Below are 23,805 nucleotides of genomic sequence, written 5' to 3' on the forward strand. Positions count from 1 at the left end.
AAAAAATAGAACAAAGCCGAACTCGCTGATCGCAGTTTTCGTTTTTCCGCAGTTTCCGCAAACATTTTAAAATTTGCGATAATGATCTTAAGAGTTTGCCGAAGTCGCTGATCGCAGTTTCCACAAACATTTTAAAAGGGTTAGGGTGTTTCCGCAAACAAACAAACTGAAAAGATCGGTAGAAAAAATAGAATAAAGCCGAAGTCGCTGATCGCAGTTTCCGTTTTTCCGCAGTTTCCGCAAACATTTAAAAATTTCTGGTAATGATCACAAGAGTTTTTGTTTGTTTCCAGAAAATTTTAAAATGTGTAACTGCGATCAGCAACTTCGGCTTTTTTCTCTTGATCTTTTCAAGGTACGAACTGACAGTACAAATTGTTCATGGTACGAATTAGGTTGCATCCACTGTAAATACCACAGCTGTTTTGTGCCATGACCATATGAACCCACTCATTCAAAAACTACATAAGTGTACCACTGTATGGTACCTGTCCTACAGTAGCACTGAAGTTTCAAAATGAAGGACTGCATGATGGGCATTATATTAAACTTGATCTGATAAATAAATGACAAGGTTTATTGAGCTGTTACAACCAACAACCATATGTACAAAGTACAAATCCTGAGCAATAAGAAAAAGCACTAGTATGCAACTCCCTACTCAACTAGAATAATAATGTCATTTACCCGTTTAAAACTTAATCTAAATTACCGTAGGTGCTATTAAAGACTAATGGGCATCTAATGGATGGAATAAATCACCGCAACAAGACTTCAACAATCGGAAACTTCATTCTGTCAATCTCGGTGACCGGCCGAAGCTTTCCCAGTCTGAGGATAAAGATTCAATCAATAAACCTCTCCTTAAGCCTACAGCTCTCTTTTTACTATCGTACCAGTCATTTGACAGCAGGTTTATTCTTTTACCACCTTATCTAGAGTGATAACAAAATAAATCCTTGATCCCAGGGGTTCACATGTAATTTTTGTCACAATATGGCTCGAGATGCTGTTACAAAAGTGGATCTTGAACTGTTGGATAACACTGGGATACGCCAGCTAGCCCGGTACTGTACCTCAGAAAAAAACTTTCTTGTGAACAATATCTCAACTTAAATCAACACAACCAGGCTACTTTGTATAACTTGTACGTAAATATCCCTGCTCTTCACACTACCTTGTAAACACAAACACTTCTGCGGTCCATCTTTTTGATTCATTCATCAAAACAGCTTAGGCTTAGAACGTATAACGTAAACTTCATTGATTTGCAACTAACTCGTGACTTGACGTCACAGGAAACCAGCGTCATAAGGATTTCATATTCAAATCGGTCGAAGCGCCACCAAACGGCAAAATTTCTAAATAAAAAATCAATCAATCAATTGAATTTATTTTTCTTTGTCAGAAAGCAAAAGAAATGATATTGTGAAAAAGAAATACAGTAACAAAACCAACAAAAGGAAAAGGTGGCAAAACCTTAATGGTTTAAGACGTGCATGAAAGGATTTAATATTGCGGTATATGCATCAATAAATATAGTTAAGCACGGCCACCAAACCTGATACTTTAAAGTAAGTTGATGAATTAGTTAAGAATCAGTCGCCTCCTCGTTCCTGGAAAAACTGGAGCGCCAATTCTTAAAGCAATGAGAACACGACTGAACCAAACAACATCACAAAAACAAACTAATATAGGCTACACAGTTACACACACATAGTGAAATTACGTAACGGACTATCAAAACAAGGACTATTTACAGATTTTATACAGAAATAAAGTGTTTGCAGCAACGATATTAAGGAGCCTATATATTGCAGAACAAATACATATGGCAGCTCATTATCAAGATAAAATAGTTAAAAAAGCTTTGTTTTTTTTAATTAATTTCCTGCGCATGTAAGAACATAAGAAGCATGATGATAGCAGCGTGTTTTTGGTATTTCTAATAAGAGTTGAATCATCTTTTATAGCGTCAGTGAGGGATGGAGGTTTACCATCAATCGATGGTTTACTTGCCAGAAACAGTGCATGGTTGAAACTGATGCGTTTCGTGGTGGTAATTTTCGGGACTTTACTACGACGTCAAAGTCCCGGTGGTAATTTAAAAATTAACCACTTTTCTGCTTCAACATAACAACTTTTGTAAAAGCCCAATTGTTGATTCTTTTTTGACACCTCTCATGAAAAAATCTGTGATTCTTTCATGCATCCATGATAGTCTAGGTACTACAGTTTTTCTCAACAAATTAAAAAAGATCAATAGCTAACTGTGCCAATTACCAGGTCACAATGAATGAAACATCTTTTTTTATTTATAGGCTACAACTAGCTTAGGGTAAACTGGGGTAAAGAGCCCACCAAGGGTAAAACGCCTATGCCCCGTTTTTTCTAAAGCGTTTGGTGAAATAACTCTATACTGCCGCCACTACAAGGTTATGCATTGTGGGTATGTTTTGCACGTGAAAGGATCGAAATTCGAAAAGAATGAAGTGATAATGTTTTTGTGAGAGGTTTTCAGTTTTTCATGAATATGTTGTAAAATTTAGAAATCAATTCTTCACTACTGTGCTCATTAAAAAACAACAAAATTGAAAAGTATACTTGTTAAGTTGTAGATCATTGTGTATAATCAGGACTGTAAGAGTCAGTTTCGTGGAGTTCGCACAGATTTAGAACAACAGTAGAAAATATAAAATGGATGCTTATTGGGTAAGAAGCCTACTATTCATTGGGGTAAAAGGCCCACTGTGGGCTCTTTACCCCAGTGCAGTAGGATTTTTACCCCAAAGCTAAATACATATACACAGGGTTTTTTTTAAGGTTTGGTTTGGGTGACCGCTAAGTAGTTTTAAGAGACCGCAAGTGTTTCATTTAAATACCAAAAAATAGCCATAACTAGGCCTACATACAATCAACGCAACATAAAATGAATTATTCGACAAGGCACATCTTAAATGATTGTAACAGCGACCAAACAGCCTGCCCAACACGGCCGCCAAACAAGTTTTCTGCACAATCAAACAAAGTGTGCTTGTTGGCTTCTGCTTGTTATGTTTCCACACGTAAAAACTGATCATTATGCGCCATAAATCAGAAATAAACATTGACGAGTATCGAAGGTGCACTTCTTTTGTGAATAACTCTTTGATTCAGCTGTTCGCTGTACCTCCACTTAGGCCTATTCTTTTTTCCGGACGTGAACTATTGATCGTAGGCTATATTCGTATTATCGACAAGACATAGCGAGAAACAACCATTACTTTTCTACTGTAGTTGCAAGTCCAAATTTTGGAAAACCGCAGGAGAAATTTAGGGGACCGTTTCGGTCACCCAAAACACCTTAAAAAAAACACTGCATATACATAGCAACAGATGTTGTATTTGGTTTAGGATATCGTCTTTATGTAACGAACATAGTCTATATTAAATTTGTATAGTCGCAATCTCTATAAAATGCCACGCGTTTACAAACGTGAAACATTGCGAGCTTCTTACACAGAAGACGATTTGCAGAGAGCTCTTGCAGCAGTTAAAGCAGGCGGTGCTTTAAACTGTTTAAAGTCAACGGCGAAAGCTTATGGCATTTCACATCGGACGCTACGACGACACAGGGACGGGAAAGTAGAGAAACCTGGGTGTGTTGCTTTAGGTAGGTTCCGGTCAGACATTCCCGATAAGTACGAGACTGAGCTTGTTTCGAAAATCCAGTCTATGGAAAAAGCATTATTTGGCCTCACAACGAAAGACGTCCGTCGCCTTGCTTATGATTATGCTACCCAGATGGACATTAAACATAGGTTTAATACAGAAACGAAAATGGCTGGTCCAGACTGGCTTAGTGGATTTATGTCTCGACATCCGGAACTGGCGATCCGCAAACCTGAAGCCATTAATATCACCAGAGCTGTAGGGTTTAATAAACCACAAGCAGTGGCGTAGCCAAGGGGGGGGGGGTTTTGGGGGTTACAACCCCCCCTTTGGCATGCGTGTGACGTCACGATATTGAGAATCATGCTTTCAGTCTAAAAAAAAATTGCCTAATTTTAAACAAAATTGCATTAAAAGAGCGAGTTTTGCCAATACCAAACATTCAAACATCTCAGCCAGGAATTAGCAACAAGAAAACACAGAGACTTAGCTTTTTTTTCCGAAAAATGCCGAAGAAAACATGATCTTATCCTTTTGCTATGCTACCGGACAGCACCATTTTACAGGAATATTCGTACCCACATTTTTGTTGAAAATGCTCTCAGAATGCACCAAATTCAAAGTAATTTTTCAAAATTTTCTGGGGGAGGCCCCCCAGACCCCCCGCCGTTGGGTGGTCAAAACCCCCCCCTTTCAAAATTCCTGGCTACGCTACTGAGTCCACAAGTAAAGAAATTTTTTGACATTAACCGCTGTGTGCTAACTAGCCACCAACACAGCCCAACGCGTGTCTGGACACATGGATGAGACTGGGATATCTAACGTTCATAAGCCTGCAAACATCATTGTTACCAAAGGTGCCAGAGAAGTGGGCAAAATAACTAGTGGAGAAAAGGGGAAGACCGTAACCGTAATATGTGCCACGAATGCTGCAGGATCGTACATAGGCCTACCCCCAATGTTTATATTTCTCAGAAAGCGCATGGTGGATGCTCTCATGAACAAGGCACTTGCTGGAGCAATTGGTCATTGCACGGATAGTGGTTGGACCGACGAGCAAGCGTTTTTGAAATGACTGAAACTCTTTGCTACAATTGCAAAACCATCACAGGAGGAAAAACACATCATCATACTTGATGGTCATCACAGCCACAAAACACTTGCAGCTATAGAGTTCTCCCGTTCTATTGGGATTGAACTTCTCACTCTTCCACCTCATTGCACTCACAAAATGCAGCCATTGGATAGAACGTTTTTCAAATCTTTGAAAAGCGCGTATAATGCCTCTGCCGACATTTGGATGGTTGCCAGTCAAGGAAAAAGAATCAGCTTCTTTGAGATTGCCAAAATATTTGCAGTGGCATATAATAAATCAGCTACGATTGAGAAGTCAGTTAATGGCTTTAGGACATGTGGTCTTTGGCCCTTCAACGACAACATCTTCTGCGATGATGACTTTGCTGCATCTGCTCTTACTGATGAGCCAGAACCACACCTAGAAAACTTTGTAGAATGCCATCAAAACGATTTTTCTGTTACTCCAAATTTATCTCTTTCTAAAGGTCAACAACATCCAGAGCAATCTGCTTCAGTCGGTACAGATGAAGAGCCACAACGACAAACAGCCAGCCATCAAAGAGAAGACACAGCACATGATCAAGAAGATAGCATACAGCATCCAGAAATGTCGGCATCAGACGAAGAACAGCAAGCAAGGTTCAACGATGTCGATACAACAGCAGGGAACCTGAATGATGTGCAATGTTCCTCTTCACGTGAAGATGCACGATCACTAGCAATCTACATTGTGACAACCAAACGAACGTTGTTTGAATTATGCAAACCTGTAAAATCTATAACCAAACGCACACGAACACGTGTCCCGCAGCAGTCGATTCCCTTAACATCTTCCCCTTACAAAAACTTGCTGAAAGAAAAGCAAAAAAACTGGTGCAAGTAGGCCAAAGGTGAATATGCAAAAAGGAAAGCAACTCGTATTTAAACAAAGAAGCAAGAAACAAAAATTGTCCGTCCAGAAAAACACTGTTGATGAAAGTTCAGAGGATGAAGAATGGCTATGCCTCGTGTGTGGAGAGCCATTTTGTAATAGCAGATCAGGTGAAGGATGGATCCAATGTGTTTCATGCCAATTGTGGGCTCATGAAGAATGCACACCAGGAGAACCATTGTAGGCTACAGATGTCAAAACTGTGATTCAGATGACGAAGACAACTAGAATCCGACTTTAATCATGTTGCCTATTGGCTTGTCATTGTTGAAACTGAATCCATTTTCCATATCTAGACTTGCATCATTTTAATATTGAGAGACTTTTTTTATCAACAAATAATTTCTGTACTGTAAGCTGCCATTTTTAAATGAATGAAGTGTTACTTTTCATGTGCTTTAAAAATAATTAGCCCACGAATTCCACTACAGTAGGCCTACTTCATATTCTTGTTCTTATGTTTATGAAATAGTCCATTTTTATTTATTACACATCCAAACATCCTTTGTACCGAAAATTAAACTACAATAATGAATAGAAGATTGGGCTACAACAGGCTTATCATAAAGGGATGAACAAAATAATACGAAAAACAGTGTTTATGTAGATTACAATAAATTGCAGTATGACGTATCATTATGGGGTAAAGCGCTCCCCTATAGGCTATTTACCCCAGCTGCGGGGTAAGAAGCCCCTTTGACTAAAATACATTTTTTAATTTTTTTTTTTTAAATGTGAATGCTTCAGCCACATAACTAAACGCTTTTCATTCGGTTGCATTTCTTACGCAGTTTAACATAAAAACTCTTTATTTAGCAAATCAATGTGGTGAGTTATGCCGTTTTGTCCTTAAGGAGGCTCTTTATCTTAGTCTACCCTACTTCCACGCGGAAGGTGCCCAAGCAGTTAGTCCTCTCTTTCGCAAGACAAACGTCTCTGAACTATTAATTCATTTTTTTTTTATTAGAATGCAGAAGAAATGATCTTGCGAAAAAAAAATACAGTAACAAAACCAACAAAAAAAAAAGATGATAAAACCTTAATATAGTTTAAGACGTACATGAAAAAATCTAATTCTACGGTAGGCTATAGGCTATGGATCGATAAATATACAGCTATGTATAAATACAGCTATGTATACAGCTATGTATGTATATAAATATAAATATACAATATATGTAGTTTCAGCTAGTCCGCCCTGTTAGCTCAGCGGTTACATGCCCTCTCAAGATCAAGCGGCGCTCGTTCGACTCTCGGGGTGTGCGCTTGAGCAACGCATTTCAGGACTGCTCTCCATTCAGCGGCACCTAGTGAATGGAATAATTCCCCGGCAACAAGGCTTCAACAAACGGAAAACTTCACTCTGTCAATCTCGGTAACCGACTCTGCGTCAAGAGCCTCTACAAGTAGGCCTATACGAAACTACCAGGAATAACCTATCAAGGCTTTGTCAGTCCAAGGAAAACGATTCAAAAACCAACCAAAATATAGTTAGGCACCGCCATCAAACCTGATACGGTACTTTAAACAAGTAGATGAATTAGCTAAGAATCAGTCGTCTCCTAGTTCCTGAAACAATTGGAGCTCCAATTGTGAAAGCAATGAGGACATGACTGGACCTAACAACATCACAAGAACAAACTATAAATGCACACACACACATGTTGAAGTAAGGTAATGGACTATCAAAACAAGGACTATTTACAGATTTCATACAGAAATGAAGTGTTCGCAGCAACGATATTAAGTAGCCTAGTATAGATTGTAGAATAAATACACATCATGGCAGCTTATTAGGCCTACTCCCAATCCCAACATCACGTCGCTGCACATTTGTCTGGAATTGCTCCTCCCAACATCAGAAGAAGCGTGACCAGCAGAAAAGAAAAAGATCTTGTTAGGATATGGATTTGAGACACCTAGCCTACCATATGGCCAAACTTTAGTAGGCTTACGGTACGCAGGCGATTGAAGTCAAGAAAAAGAATTCAACACACTGAACAAGGTATTGACTGTAGCCTACTGTCGGATCTTAAAAATCAAATTTTTTAAGTTCAACAACCAACATTAGGCTACTTACAAATCAACGGCATTGCTATAGGAACTAAAATAGTTCCTAAATATGCCAATTGCTGCATGGCTGCTTTAGAGCAATAACTTTTACAACCTTTCGCCACTCAAGTAGGCTACTTCAGGTAGCCTATATGTGAATGGCATTTTCTTGATTTGGACAATCGGCGAAGAAACTTTATCGCAATTTGTAGAAGCTGCCAACAATTTTTATCCTACCACTAACTTCACATTCGAAGGTTCACCGAAAAAAAAACAATTTTTTGGACGCCACATCAGTTGGGGATGGAATAGAAGGCAAATTTTTACATGAAAGATGGACAATGTTAAGAATGGAATAAATGGAAGATTTGGATGATGGGAATCACAATTCCATCATGAACTTTTCAATACGGTATCACGATATACAAAAGTTGTAAAATAAATTGAGCAAAAGTTTTTGTTTGATTACGTTTCTTAAACTAAAATAATTCGATTTTTGTTTGTATTGACCAGCGCGATTATTGTCGGACATATGGTTGTTCAAGAATGAGAAGTCGACGACATTCACACTTTGTGATCGTGAGTAGCATAGTTAGCTTATACTTCAGTTTAGATGTTTAAACGCACCGCATCGCTCTTGAATGACTCTATTTGTGCGAACACTTAAACAATTAATCAAAAATCTGAGAAACAATAATAGCCTATTATGTGGCAGCATGCAGAGTCCTTGAAAACTTAAGCGCTAAGTGTGGTAGGCCTAATCAATCAAGTTTATTTCAGTATAGCTTCATATACCGGTGCGGTAGGCTACATTGTACAAAATTCGTGTATCAAACACTTAAACTTTATTCATCTGGAGTCTTATCTCGAAAAAACATCAGGTGGTTATCTAACTCAAGATGCCCTACAACTTTAAATAAAACTTAAGCGATGGAAGCTTGCAAGTCAGCTTGCCCGTTACCACCGAGATAACAGGTGGTAGGGCCTAATCTTGGTGGTAACGGCTTGTCCTGCTGCAAACTCCAAACACACAGCCGCAGACAGCATAAACACCGAGAAAACAAAAGCAGCCGCTCCTACGCTTCACCAGCCTGCAGAAACTTGTTGACGATACGCCTGAGATTGAAACCTTGCTGCGCTCTCTGCACACCAGAGTTGGATCAAATACTACAATTAATTGCAATCGAATGTAATTACATAGTTTTATGCAATTGTAGCCTAATTATGATTGATATTTCTTCTTGTAGTGTAATCTAATTGCAATTTCAAAAAATTTGATCCAAAATCAGTTATAGCCTATTTGGTGAGTTGCACGCATGGTATAGCTATAGCCTACTATAGCACACAGGGCCGTGTGAGCACTATCTTGGGCCCCTCGAAATCCACTAGTGGACCCCTATATTTAGTGATGGCGCTTAAAAATAGGGCAAGAAAGCATTAGGTTAGAGCCGCAAACTCTTTCAATGTAGGGAAAAATTTCACATTCAACATTTTAGCAAAGAGTAAACTAGGCCTACTCTAAGATTTTCTACAAAAAAAGCACTTTATGAGCTAAGACGACATTGCAGCCGCATTCCAGAAACCTCCCTTGATCGCAATTTGCGAACTACCTCCATCTAGACTGCGGTCTGCGGACATCATTTATGTACAGCCCCTTATATAAACGGTAGCCTAACTTTGCAAAAATAAAATTGGTTCTTAAGATATTTATAGTCAATAAACCCTGTCTTTGGTTGTAGCCTATACGGTACCCTGAAAATTTTCATGGAATTTTGACGTAGCTATGCTGAAGAGAGCAAAAAAAGAGAAAAATGTGTAACAGGTCCTGTATCTTCTCTCTACGGTATTTAGAATTAAGCCTTGGCTTGATAGTAAGCTCTGCATAGGCCTACCTAACTTGACCCTCACATGAGCGAAAGCCACATTGTCTTTCGTGTTAGGTAATCAGGAAGGGTTAACTAATGTGCTTCATTTGAATCTCTCTAAAATAAAATCATGGCCACGCTTGCTACGCATGGCTACGACCTACGCTTGCAAAAACAATCTAGGCCTAAGCTTAAAGGTTTAGAAATTTTTTTTTCGCTGATGGTGAGCTCTGCAACAACATTCTAGGCTTGATAGTAAGTTATTGTGATAAAAAAAAACTATGATCTAATTTATTATAAACAATAGGAAACTGAGCGGTTTAAGGGAAAGCTAGATTTTTGATAGTGAAAATGCTTTATTTTCCATGCTGGTAGTGCTACAAACCTAAAACTATCTACTAAAACAATCGGCAGCGGTGTCCGAGTGGTTAGCGCGTTGGGCTCGCAGTCGAGAGCCTGCATGTTCGACTCCAGCCACCCGCACTTGCTGTTGTTTCTCTGGGCAAGAAACTTTACGATAATTGCCTCTACCCAGTGATCCTTTTGCATTATGTTTACAATATGGTAACCTATATCTATAATCAAAGTTTTTGCGCCCAAAAATAATATTTCATGCATTTCGCAATAGTGAAAAGGATTCACACTGTTATTAGTTGCCTGTTGATCGGAAACTGAAATTTAGATTAGGCTAAATGAACGGAAACCTAATCGTGGTGTCCCTACCACACTCAAGGATTCCTTGAGGGCTTTGCTTCAGCATAGCCGTGTATTTTTAACGCGATCACGAAACAGTGTCTTTTCTAGAAGCAAAGAAGAACTCCCACTACTCGGTTATATGCAGGCCGTCTAAGTGCGAGGTAGCCAAGTGTTTGTTTGTTTTATCTTTATCCTGCATTGCGGAAAGCGGACTTGAGCGCTATGCATCGGTGTACGCCTTCCGACGTACACATGACCCACGCTGCAGCTGACGGCAATGTCTGTTTCCGGTTGTCTACTCTACTTATGACTTAAATTTGGTACTACCCATTACTCGAAATCGATCACTGGGTAGTAAAGTTTCTTGCCCAGAGAAACAACAGCAAGTGCGGGTGGCTGGAGTCGAACATGCAGGCTCTCGACTGCGAGCCCAACGCGCTAACCACTCGGACACCGCTGCCGATTGTTTTAGTGGATAGTTTTAGGGTTGCAGCACTACCAGCATGGAAAATAAAGCATTTTCACTATCAAAAATCTAGCTTTCCCTTAAACCGCTCAGTTTCCTATTGTTTATAATAAATTAGATCATAGTTTTTTTTTATCACAATAACTTACTATCAAGCCTAGAATGTTGTTGCAGAGCTCACCATCAGCGAAAAAAAAAATTTTTCTAAACCTTTAAGCTTAGATTGTTTTTGCAAGCGTAGGTCGTAGCCATGCGTAGCAAGCGTGGCCATGATTTTATTTTAGAGAGATTCAAATAAAGCACATTAGTTAACCCTTCCTGATTACCTAACACGAAAAACAATGTGACTTTTGCTCATGTAAGGGTCAAGTTAGGTAGGCCTATCAGAGTTTTTACAGCTTTTAGCAGATTCAAACCGAAGACTAGATAATCAGATATACAGATAGGTAGGTCACATATTACAGATACAGTAGTAGGTGTAGATAGGTCACTGGAAATTCTGTGAAATGTGAAACTGGGAAAAACAACAGATGGAAGATTTGGATATGTAATGCTCTTATTCGTTTTTTTTGTTGCTTGGCCTATACCCTTGTATTTCAGCAATACTAAAACAATCCGCGATGTGTTTGTCGGTTTTCTAAACTGGTCTATCATTCATTCAGCTGACGCACAGGTTGGTTTCTACATGAACAGTGAACACAGTCGTTTAGGTGTATATTCAAATAGGCTACAAGTCACACACTATTTCTATGGAAATGCGGTAATTAGTTTAAGAGGCAATGTTACAAACAAGGGGCCACAATTACAGAAATCACTTGGGAACGAAACACAAACCACAAGAAAGTAATGCTTCAAGCGCAATAGGCTAACATAAATGTAAAGCCTGTAATAAGGCAAATATGTGGATTTTTGCAAAAAAAAAAAAATCAAGTCCAAAACGAAAACTACAACAATCCGGAGGGTAGTGGGACAACAAAAGTTCGTATTTGTGTTTTGCTTACCGAAAATAGGAATCCAGAAACATTCCTTTACAGTTTTGAATTTGTTTCGTGTTACACAGATTAAAGATATACGTTGCAACTTTCTGGGCAAGCCGAACAAAACTTCACATAAATTTGTAAACAATATTTTTGATCAAGGCTTATGTGAGGTCTAGTGTTTCAAGTGAGCGCTTACTATTGCATCGATGGGCAGTCACTTTGGCATGGCAAGCAGTAGTTGTATGTCGGTAATTGTGAAATCGCATCAGGGACTAACAAACAAACAATACGCGATGCGTTCTCTATAAAAGAATTTGAAGGCTAGTTTTGGAAAATTCTTAAATTAGATTTACAGAAGCACAACTAAAGCAGCAATTAACGAAACATAACACAAAAGCGATAAAGATTAACAATAAATAACCAATTCATGCATGATCAAAATTAAAAAATCAACCAACCGGGAATTTTATCGGCACAGATCAACTTACATGATGTACAGGGTTGAACAAAATGCTTGGAACAAGGTTGATGGGGGTTATAAGACCCTTCCTAAAGAACATACATCCCCAATGCAAAGTTTACCGGATGCCAATGATCTAAGGTTTTACAATTATTGGTCCAAATTCTGTTATGGATATTGGTGCACATTAAAATATTCTGTCGGTGGGAAGTTAACACAGGTCGAATAGAGTCTACTTCAATACCTTTTCTATGGTCTGTACTAAAATTTAAGATGAAATATCTGACCTAACTGTGTAGTGTGTATGGAAGAGGTAGAACAGGTTTTGGAGGAAAAAAGCAGACAGAATAAACAGAAGGCCAGAAAAGGACCAGTTTTATTTCTTTTCCATATACTTTTATTGACTCCTGCAAGTGTTCTAATTATTTTGTTCAACCCTTCGAGTGGCTGATGACCTCATGCCCAAACATATAGTCCGGAAGAAGACAGCTCATACGACGAAGAAGAACCCATGAATGGTCCGGTGGTGCCATTGCAAGAAAAAAACAAATGCGTCAGTGGAAAGTTAATCTATAATAAGCAGTGACATAGGCTACACAAGGCGATATTAAGGAGAAACGAGGCACAAGAAACATCAATTGCAGGGCAAAATTCAGTTTTTGCCACACTGTTAAATGTGAAAAATGATAACACTTCGCAATGAATCAGTCAATCTGTCAGATTCGTAATGTTACTTCAATCAAAACCCGCCATTTTTACATTGATTCAACGCCTGCAGACGTTGAATCATGCAAAAATGGTGGATTTTGCTGTCTGGGAAGGCAAATAAATTCAGTCTACCCCAACAGTTCATTTGCCTTGGTGGACTATTTTGAATTTTGATAGCATAATAATATTTTAGCATTTGATTTGAGAATTTTTGATTTCTGATCACCCAAGAGACGTATTCTTTGTTTCAAATTTGTTAATGCGTTATTAAATTTTAAGGCAAGACGCCATAATGTCTCTGCTGGGCAAAACAGTGAATCTAAAGACAACATTACGTTGAAAAAAAAAAATTCATTGATAGTAAAAATATCTCTGTGATATGTAACTACTTGTTTTCCTGCAGTGCTTACCGTATTGGCCATTAGGCTGATTTAAAAGAAATACCAATGGCAGTAAAAAACACTCAAAGCGTCGTTACCAAAAATGTACCTCAAATATATGTGTACGAAAGAAAACTTTTAAGTTAAGTGATTTATCTGCAAACAAACATTGCAAGGGTTGTAAGATTCAATAATGTTGTTTTTCTGCTGGCGACATAGTGTACACAATTTATATGACATGCAGCAAAATATGCGTCACGAGTAACAGTGCGCACGCTTCCTGAAAAAAAATTAAAAAACGCAAAAAAATCAGCAAATTCAAGAAACGTCAAGAAAAAAAGCTCTAAATTTATGAACAACTGTCTCGTTGAATGACGTCACTATCCAGCCGGCTGAAGCTCACGTGCGTTTGAGCTTGGTCTTGGCACTGGTTAGGCAACCAGATATACTTGACGCTGTCAGAGGCCATTCGAACTCATTCGGCACTTTGCCTGGGACGTTGCATTCGAAGTAAGAAAGCAAAGGAAACCAAATCTACAAAGACAATGCTTCCGGTTAGAGGTACACAACATGAAACAAATATATTTGTTACAGTATTTTTTCACAAACTGTATATCTCTAGTCAACGTTTTTCAACCGAGGGTGTTACTTTAAAGTGCTTGAAGTCAACTTTAGAGGTTCTGTAAAGTGATGAATGCGTAGCGAAAAAGGAGACCTAGCGAAATCTTCACCATAATTAAAATTCAAACACACACTGTAGCAATAGAATAGCCTATTAAGGATAGTTAGGGCGCTAGACTGTCCAGACTTGTTCACGGGGAGTGCTACAGTGGGAAAAGGTTGAGAAACATTGCATTAGGCTATCGAACAGACTGCAGCGATAGCTGTGAGATACAGCAGCAATAACATACATTAACTTCCATCACTACGTTATTAAATGACAACCATATGGATATCGGTAAGGTTATTAAATTTCGGCAGTATGTGCGACATAAACAGGAACCAGTTGGCGAGAACCTCAAAGCATTAACATTTTATAGCATCGAGAGTAACGTTTGTTTGTGTGCTACAGCACACTAACCTCACCCGTATTCGTTTGCTGTGCCAGTAGGACCGTGTATTCGCCAGCATGTGATAATACAAGAAAATACGTGAGGTGATGTAAAACGCGATTAACCTGCAACAGGAAACAGTTGGTTTTACGTTATGGACTTTAGTACTTAAAGCACACTTCTGAATTTCACTGTAACTAGAAATGTTTGCGGCCAAACAAAACGAGTTCCCGCCTGCCTCTTGTTAATCATTTACAGGTTTTACAACTTGGGATGATTAAATACAATACTAACAAATTTCGCAAAGATCGTTATCCACGAGATTGTCTGACCAAGAAAAAATGCCGTCTAATAAACTAGTACACAGCTCAACTTAAGTTTCTGCAAACAATGTCATAAGTTTGTCTGGTGAGAGATACGTCACAGGCGATTTGAGGTGGATATTAATGATGAAAATTGGTTTAGTTTGTTTTTCTTGAACGAAAAACATGACGTACACATCTATGGAGTAGTGTTCATGAGCGGCGAGAATGAAGAAGACTCCAAATAGGTAAAGAACCCAAGATGCCGTGTGAATGAAATACATCTTCGGAGGAGTATCTGAAAAAAAAAGTATCAGGATGACAAAATAGAACCACCAGAATGCGCAGAAATCGATCGTTCGACTAATTCTAAAGCGGCACAGACCAAAACAAACTTGAAAAGTGTTCAAACTCACAACGATATTAAAACACTTACTAAGATTATAGCATGCATACATAAAAACATGGGCTACCTTCAGCATACTACCCCGTTTCCACATTGATTCAACGTTTTCTGACGCTAAATCAATATAAAAATAGACCAGTTTGCTGAATTAATCGTTATTGAAGACGCAAGCAACTTTCAGTAGAGAATTGTAAAAAAAGCTTCTTACATTCAGTGATTAAGTGATTGAATATGGTCAAGTAGGCAGTGTGGCCACTGAACATGTAATCCCCACAAGTATGGACACCGGTGAGTGTCATGCCAAATCCACAGACTATTTGGGTCGCTTTCGCAATCCGCTGCCAACTGGACGTCCCCACAGCTGAAAATTATGTAATGCATAAATTGCATATGCTGGTTACTGTGGTTAGGCTATTGCTATGTCAGCATTTTTGTGTTGAAGCAACGTAAGAAAACTACTCTTATGCAATCTGTCCTATTTCTTTTGCTATTTCAAACAGAGCTATATATAAAATGACTAAAACAGAAAGGCGAAAGAGCTATCCAGGATAACATTACGGAAAAAAATCTTCAAAAGATGAATGAAACAATTGAAAACATAACTGCCTCGGACTGTTTGAAGACCGGACATACGATTTCAACTGTTTTTGCTAACGCGACTTTGAGGAAATGGATTGAATAGCCTAACTTTTTATGACACAAAAAAGTGATGAATTAAGACATTTCCTCATGCCATTTACTAACACCAACTAAAGTATATTAAGTTAAAACTTTGCCAGGACTTTGCTGCGTCTCGACTTTATACTAAAAGCCGTTTTACGTCAAAACATAAATAGCCTTTGTTAAGTTACGATACAAGTGTGGAAATCCCAAAAAAAGAGAAAAAATAAAAACATTTTTCGACCTTTGCATTCGAGATGCTCTCCAGGAACGGACAAAGAAGTTACAAACATGGTAACAGAACGAAGCAAAAAAACTGTACTGGCAATACTGAAGAATCTTCGAAGTAAAATTGATCTGAAAGCAAAAGAAATCAGTTTTAGTGGTGGAGGTGGAGAAGACGAATGAAACTTCTTCGCCACTGCTCGCAAAATTGAACCCAATTCATAACAATCAATAAAACGTAGTGGGTTTAATTGATATCAAGCATCGGTAATGAAAAGATAAGGCTCTTATAAAACTAATTCATAGGACTGACGGGAGTAGATTGGCCAGATCATTTTTCTGTACCGCCTTTCCTTCAGCGACTACGTCCAACTAATTTGTCACACCCTTAGTACAGGAGACTGGTGTTTTTTCAAGAATCATCATAATGTGGGGACCGCATGATTGAAAAGTCAAGGTCATATTCGCTACGCCGTTCCAGGGCTAATAACCGCTGATCACTGGTTGAAATTAAATGGTGAAATTGTACAGCATAGGATACAAGGCCGATTTGGTGACATTTCATCATGAAAACACACAGTTATCAGTTGGAGGTTTCTTAGTCTTGTACTCTTGTCTGCATCTTGCAGTAAATGTTGCATCATTGTATTGCAAACAACGAGGTTCGTATCTAAAACAAATCGTGAACATAGAAAATGCAGTTCACCCTATTCAGCAATCCAACCACGTTTCACAAGAATAAGATATCATAAAACATGAAGCGGCCTACATAAATGACTGATTTACATCTATAACCTACTATATTTTTTGATTTAGGTTTCCGGCGCCGTATTAACTCAAAATATTCAATCGCATTTTCACTGATAACGTTCAAACCTTCCATTGGTTGATTTAAGCCACGGGGACGATATATTAAACGTTGGTTTACAACTGATTCTATTTGAATAAGCTTAACTGAAGATGATCTAGCTGCTAGCTGATCGAAATCGATTTTTAGCTGTTTATGATTGAACTGACCCACAGAGTGTGAAAATAAATTCGTTTGTATCACAACACATGTAACCGAGTCGTTCACATCAAACATTGTTGTGGGTTTGACACCAGTCAGAAGATATTTCATTTTCTTGATTCGTTTACAACTGTACGCCTTTTATTTTGGTGTATTTTTTATTCGAATATGGACAAAGGACATTCTTGTCTAATGAAAATAAACAATAATAAATTTATGAAATTAATCGCCTAATAGTATTTTACATAAAAAGATACACGCAAACTTACCTATGCTTGTGAAAAACGAGTATGATTAAAAACAGTGACAATAGAAGAAGGCCGCAGACTTCGGTGAGCTTGAAGGCGTATGGGATGAGGGGTATATTGTCTAAGAAAATATCGGGAAGTGGGGGGTACTTTTTCTTGTCAGGCACTCGCTCATGGACCACCACCATGGTGAAGGCACTAACCCACCCCGCTACCATAGAATAGAAGAAGCTTACCTGAAACAGATGACTTTTAACATAAAATTGAATTCGTCAATGGAAACGCTGTGCATAAAGAAATGGTGTGCAGAACAAGTTAACAACCCACAAAACGCAAAGGTTTTTGTTGCAATACGTGCTTTAAATCTACAATAAAACCAAACTTACACTATTCTTGATTATACTTGACTTGTTAAAATATCCAAAACAGCAGTATCTTACAAGAAAAATTATTTACTACCACTAACCAGCAATGAAAATATGTTACAGTTTTGTGAGAAAGAGTAAATAGCACAGGAACATTGTTCTGTGACGTCGGCATAAACAGCAGGCAAGGATAAATCATGGCGGAAACAAAAGGCAACAAGCTGTCAAGTATTGTTTTATAACAAAGGTAGTAGATCATATGATGCAGTTTTCTTCCTTTCTTCACCCCCCTCACATGATGCCAAATATGACGATTGTTTCATTTTTCAGCCTTTCAAGCAAGACCATGGTTCTGTCAACCTACAATCCTAAGGACATCGTATAATTGTAACAGCCCATTGGCCAATGCTATTAATCATTGATTTACCGTACTTTTTATATTTTTTTTGATATGTAATTATACATACCAACAACTTTTGATATTCTGGCATAAAAGCTCCTTTTCTGCTGATTAATGTCCCACGTCTTTCTGTGCCATCAGCATCGACAAAAAAGTGAACATCTTCATCAACATCACTAGAAATATCGTCTTTATGACCAATAGGAATAGAATTGCCTTGCAACCTTGAATAATGATGAAGAGCATTTTGCTTCAGTTTCGTTTTATTAGGAGATGACTTCAGGTGCTCTTGCGTCGCATCTCGTTCATCTTCATCTGAATGATGCAGGTTTTCTGAGTGAAAACACTAAAAGTGAATGACTTTATTGACTACCGTAGACATGTTTGAAAGCAACAGCTGCATCAAAATATATATACACTCAAATTCTAATGAAAGAATGGTCATTATTATGAAATCACTTGCTGGAATTCAGCTTCTCGGGTTTAATACTCGATAGATAAACCATAAACAAGATGACAGTAGTGTCAAATATGGTTCGAGGAACTTGTTGATTTTAGTTGGTTAAGCAATTGATTGAGTTTCGCTTTTAGCAGCATGATCGTAGCTTACTTCACAAGGTAGTAAGCTTCACAAGGTAGCTTACTTCACAAGGTAGTACCTTGTGAAGTTAGTTGGTTAAAGCTAACAAAATAGTTTTAAATGATTTGTATATACATGTCTTGCAAGATTGCAAAGAATTGAAGACAAATACAATAAATTTATAAAAATACAGAAATTTAACAAATTTTGAACTTTGTTTGTGACAATGATGCCATTTACAAATGAAAATATGAATTGTTAATATGAAATGATGATTATGGGTGATAGATTGTGTAGGTGGAATAACTAAGAAACGAATATTTTTCAATGTTACAAGTGGGGATTGTAACACATTACAAATCCTGTACGGAATTTCAAAATATGACAAAAATGTGTTGCAACGTCCATTGTCCAACACAATAGGTGGTAAAAATTATAGTTCAGTGAACAACAGCATCAAGTCACTTACAATCTTCAGCATTAAATCGATTGAATTCTTCAACGTCGTATATATACTAGATATCAAAAATTTGCAAAAACAAAATAAACTTTTATCATTAACCCAAAATATTGAAGTAGACACCATCAAGCAAGGAGATGTGACCCAATCAGGGTTGTCAGTATTTTACCTGACCCAAAAAACCCGGGTGGGTTTTTTTTAAAAAAACCCACTTAAAAAAACCCAAAAAAAACCATAAAAAAACCCAGAACATCATATTTGTCCAGTTTTTATTAGAAAATTAAAAAAAATGAACAAAAACACTACAAAGGCACTTAAAACAAACTTTAAATTAGGACTTAAGGATGTGATTGTGAAGTAAATTTCCAAGAATAAACTGAAAACGCAGTGGATATTGTACAGTACACAAAAATCAAGTAATGCCACTTTGTGTATACTACATTAAAACTCATTTATGAAAGAAGGCCTTATAGTTAAACTGGTGAAAGTACTACTCTACTGTAGTCTGTATATATGATGTGAAATGCAATTTAGGAGGCTATTTACCAATTACAGATTCATGATTCTAACGCATGGCTGTTTCAGAGCATTTGCCTAATTGGCCACGCAATCGCTCAATTGCTCATCCATTACTATATATAATATATATATAAATGATAAAAAATATTTAAACATGATGGCATAAATGTTCCTTGCCTTCAAATCTAAAGCAAATGATGCAATAATGTGATTTCTACCACGGTAGCATCAACTTGGTATAGAAATCAGTGGATGATGCAACATCCAACTTGATCTTGAAATGAATGGATGATGCAACATTCAAGCAACAACAGCCTTAGTACATTATTTTATTGAGTTATGCAAGCATGTACTGTGAGTGAAAGGCACTTCATTCGTAAAAAGTAGTTTTGAGGTGAAATAAGCATGAATCTACCTTTGTTTGCATCCTTTTTAAAAAACCCAATAAAACCCAAAAAAGCCCGGGTTTTTTTAAAAAAACCCGAGCGGGTTGGGCTTTTTAAAAAAAACCCGGGTTTTTCTCAACCCTGGACCCAATGTTTATAATTGCATTGCATGCTTGAATAAGTTAAACACAACATTCATGTTTAGACCTACATCACCTAGCTTGAGGTGGTTGCTGACTAGATGACCGCTTGGTCTTTTCGCAGTCTCCTCGTCATATGACACACAGCAGATTATTGCATATTTTGTATTCTTTTCATGTTTGTGTTTGTGACAAATAAATAAACTGATTGATTGATTGTATAAAATAAACAAGCTTAAAATAACATACTTCGAAATTTTTTCTGCTCAATTAACGATTTTTGTTGGATGCTTATCAAACATTTTCCCAGCTTCTTTATATGAGCCAATTTCTTTATTTGCAATGGAGGTGACCTTAAGTCCTGCAAAAATATAATTAATTGCTCTTAACTACCTACATTTTTTAAGCATTCTTTGCTAAAAGGTCATTAATGGTCACATATATAACACTAACAGCACTATATACATTTCACACAAATAATAATTATTGTAACAAAAACTTAATTCAACAACATTCTATTGTACAAAACAAACTACAAAGGAGAAGTTACATGACTTGGGTGATAGCCTCCAAGGCAGTAAAATGTTGTCTTTTCTAGCACTAGTTGCTACGTTCATCTGATGAAATTGAAAGTAAAATTAACAACAAACAAGATGGTTTATTGCTTCACTGACGCTTCTCGCACCATGACAATGCGCATCCTCAGAGCGAATAACATACAAAATAAAATTTCACCAGGTTATATACTGCAGTGCGATTGAAGGCAAAAAAAAATAAAACACGCAATATTTAAAAAAAAATTGGATGTGTGAGCGGTTACTTTCCACGTTGAATTACGTAAAAACTTCCAACAATAAACATAAAAATTCGAAGCAATGACGACCAACAGAAAAAAAGTGCAATTGAAGGCAAGAGAAAATTTTTTTAAATATTGCGTGTTTTATTTTTTCTTGCCTTCAATCGCACTGCAGTATATAACCTGGTGAAATTTTATTTTGTATGTTATTCGCTCTGAGGATGCGCATTGTCATGGTGCGCGAAGCGTCAGTGAAGCAATAAACCATCTTGTTTGTTGTTAATTTTACTTTCAATTTCATTAGATGAATGTAGCAACTAGTGCTAGAAACGATAATTGTCCTGATGAACACCCAAACTTTTCAGTACGGTATTTAAAATGTTGTCTGTTAACAAAAATTAAAAATATATTGCAAGATCTATCAACTTTATAATGATCAACAAAGTTAAGTCACAACCCTCATTTTCTGCTCTGTGGGCATTTCTGTGTTAAATACAATTTATTACTCATGAATGAAAAGCAATCAAAACAATTTTCATTCAGAAAAAAAAAACAGCTGAAAGCAGTAAAAAAAATAATCATTGAATCAGGTGTTTCAAATTTACAATTAAGTTTGCCAAAAAATTTCTGAGCTACATCGTACCGAGGCTTACATATTCCACCCCATGAAAATATATGCATAGCCAGTTTTTTTTAATAGTTAAAGATTCAGAAATAGAATAAAAGCTAGTGATGAAGAGATTAGGCTATAACCTCAGAGGCTCTGGCTACCATATATGGTAACTAGTATATGTTATAGGCTATAAGATACGAAACCAGTTTTCTCCTAGTTTAACTTGATGCATAAATATATACTTCAACCATCATACTTTTTCTGTTAGAGTGAGCAAAATTTCCCCATCGACACCATGGACATCACAAAGCGTTTGTGAATACTCTTCAAATCCTTCTGCAATTAACCACTTCTTCACATCACTACAACTCCAATCAGAAATATACATTTTATTTTGATGCTTAATACAATTTGTATTGTCAAATAATTGTTCTAATTAGCCTACCAATAGCCTATGTGTGTGTGCTCCATAAATCTTGAATACCAATACAGAGTTTTATGGTAAGTTCAGCCAACAACTGATTATATTATTGTATTTCAATATGTTTAGCCAGATAAAGCTATTTAAAGTACCAATGAATATAAAACTTTGAATACTCGTTAATTGTTTTGACTTTCTTTGCCATTGACAAGTTTGTAACATTAAATGAGGAAGAGTTAACACATGCTGAAGTATCCTATCGGATACCTCTAAATACCCATTGTCAGTGTTGCAAGGTGTTTTTTATTACAAGTAGAATGTGTACAGAGGTGGCGGAATGGCCTGTTTCGGTGAGTCCGATTCGGTAAGTCTGATTCGGTGAGTCCGATCCCTTAACGGGGGATTTTTTCAATTTTTTTTTTCAATTATTGGGTACCGTAGCCTAATTATCATTGCCGTTTTAGGGTTAGGGGTTAGAGGTTAGGAACTCACCGAATCAGACTCACCAAATCGGACTCACCGAATAGTAGCAGACCCAGAGGTGGGCAGTAGCGCGCTACTTTCGTAGCGGCGCTACTTTTTTGGTAAAAGTAGCGTTAGCGGCGCTACTTTTTAGCTGGAGTAGCGGCGCTATTTTTTTCCAAAGTAGCGGTAGCGGCGCTACTTTTTTTTAGTCGCACTCCCGCTACCCGCTACTTTTTAATTTAAATTGAAAAAAATGCTTGCTTTTTTTTGCAATACTGGCGTGGTCAAGCAGCTATATAATCGGCTTGGTTGCAAAGTTTCGGTCTTTTCTAGCTGACGTCAACTTCTTCGGTGAATATCTCCGTGTGATGAAGCCTATCTGCCAGGCTTTAGACATTCTTCAGGGCGAGTCCAAGGCATATTACGGAGTCTTGCTTCCAACCATCACAATTTGCAAGAAGTTGACCGAGATCAGTGATCTTGTGACCTGTGAGGAGTTGAAAGTGAAAGTCCTTGAAGGGGTGAAGAAACGATTCAACAAGTGCTTCAACAACATGAAATGCGTTATGGCATCATGTCTTCATCCCTCCTTCAAGACGTCGTGGCTACAATTTCTGCACTACGTTTCCACGGATGATGCTGACGCACTGCAAGAAAAAGTCAAGACAGATGTAGCCTAATTCGACTGTTGCAGGAGACATCAAGCCAGGTTGATACCGAGAAGAGTGACACCAATACCAGTCATGACTCTGAGGATGTATTTTTTGGAGTGTTTGCGCCATCCCGTGAAACGTCGGTGCAGAAGGAAGCAGCAATTGTGGACGCCTTTTTTTTCGGACAAGAGCAAGTCCTTGAGCTTTTCGAATACCGAGTTAAAATATACCTGTTCATTAAATACAACACCCCCATTTCTTCCAGTGCTGCGGTGGAGAGACTTTTCTCCGTTGGAAAAGATGTGCTTAAGCGAAAGCGGGCAGGACTTAGTGACCCTCATTTTGAAATGCTCGTGTTTTTGAAAGATGCGTAACAATAAATTTCCCTTAGAATGTGTTTTCTATAACGACGTTAAAATGACAGCGTAAACAAATGATAACATTCGTTTTCAAGGTCATTTTTGCGTCACTAGGGACTTGAGTGTTTCCTAGTGTCATTTTAGACAAAAGTAGCGGAAGAAGTAGCGGCAGCGCACGCTACTTTGGCCCGAGTAGCGGTAGCGGGTAGTGCGCTACTTTTGTAAATTGGTAGCGGGTAGCAGTAACATGCGCTACTTTAAAAGTAGCAGGTGCCCACCTCTGAATATATATATTCTATTGAAGTCGAGTCGAAATGATAGGAAATCAACAACATCAAAAGCTGCAAAGTTCTGCCAAAATTGTCTGGCAACTAGGAAGCCAAACTAGCCCAGTTAGCAGACAAAACTTGTGAATCTGACAATCCTTGAAAATTACCAGGCATTGTTGAGCATTGCCAGGCATTAATTATCAGCTTTTTT

At 37.7% G+C, this 23,805-nt stretch overlaps 1 protein-coding gene across 1 annotated transcript; it reads right to left on the bottom strand.

Moving 5' to 3' along the window:
- Positions 1-11,107: 11,107 nt before the first annotated feature.
- On the bottom strand, positions 11,108-21,886 carry LOC145768435 (sphingomyelin synthase-related protein 1-like). Its single transcript, XM_082579927.1, has 9 exons — positions 21,684-21,886; positions 20,268-20,379; positions 18,001-18,266; positions 17,190-17,404; positions 15,931-16,043; positions 15,235-15,387; positions 14,816-14,918; positions 14,353-14,443; positions 11,108-13,800 (listed from the first exon to the last, which is right to left on the bottom strand). Exons 1-9 carry the CDS (start codon positions 21,813-21,815, stop codon positions 13,666-13,668), a joined length of 1,320 nt encoding a protein of 439 aa, XP_082436053.1. The 5' UTR covers positions 21,816-21,886; the 3' UTR covers positions 11,108-13,665.
- Between the last annotated feature and the right edge of the window lie 1,919 nt (positions 21,887-23,805).

This window comes from Aplidium turbinatum, chromosome 4, assembly GCF_918807975.1.
Source record: "Aplidium turbinatum chromosome 4, kaAplTurb1.1, whole genome shotgun sequence".
NCBI classification, from domain to species: Eukaryota; Metazoa; Chordata; class Ascidiacea; order Aplousobranchia; family Polyclinidae; genus Aplidium; species Aplidium turbinatum.

What these genes read in the sequence shown, in the direction of transcription:
- LOC145768435 (XM_082579927.1), bottom strand. Translation starts at nt 21,815, where the DNA reads ATGTATATTTCTGATTGGAGTTGTAGTGATGTGAAGAAGTGGTTAATT. An exon ending in CTCGTTTTTCACAAGCATAG is followed by an intron (nt 16,044 to 17,189) that starts GTAAGTTTGCGT and finishes TTTTGCTTTCAG; the next exon opens with ATCAATTTTACTTCGAAGAT. An exon ending in AGAGCATCTCGAATGCAAAG is followed by an intron (nt 15,388 to 15,930) that starts GTCGAAAAATGT and finishes CATAATTTTCAG; the next exon opens with CTGTGGGGACGTCCAGTTGG.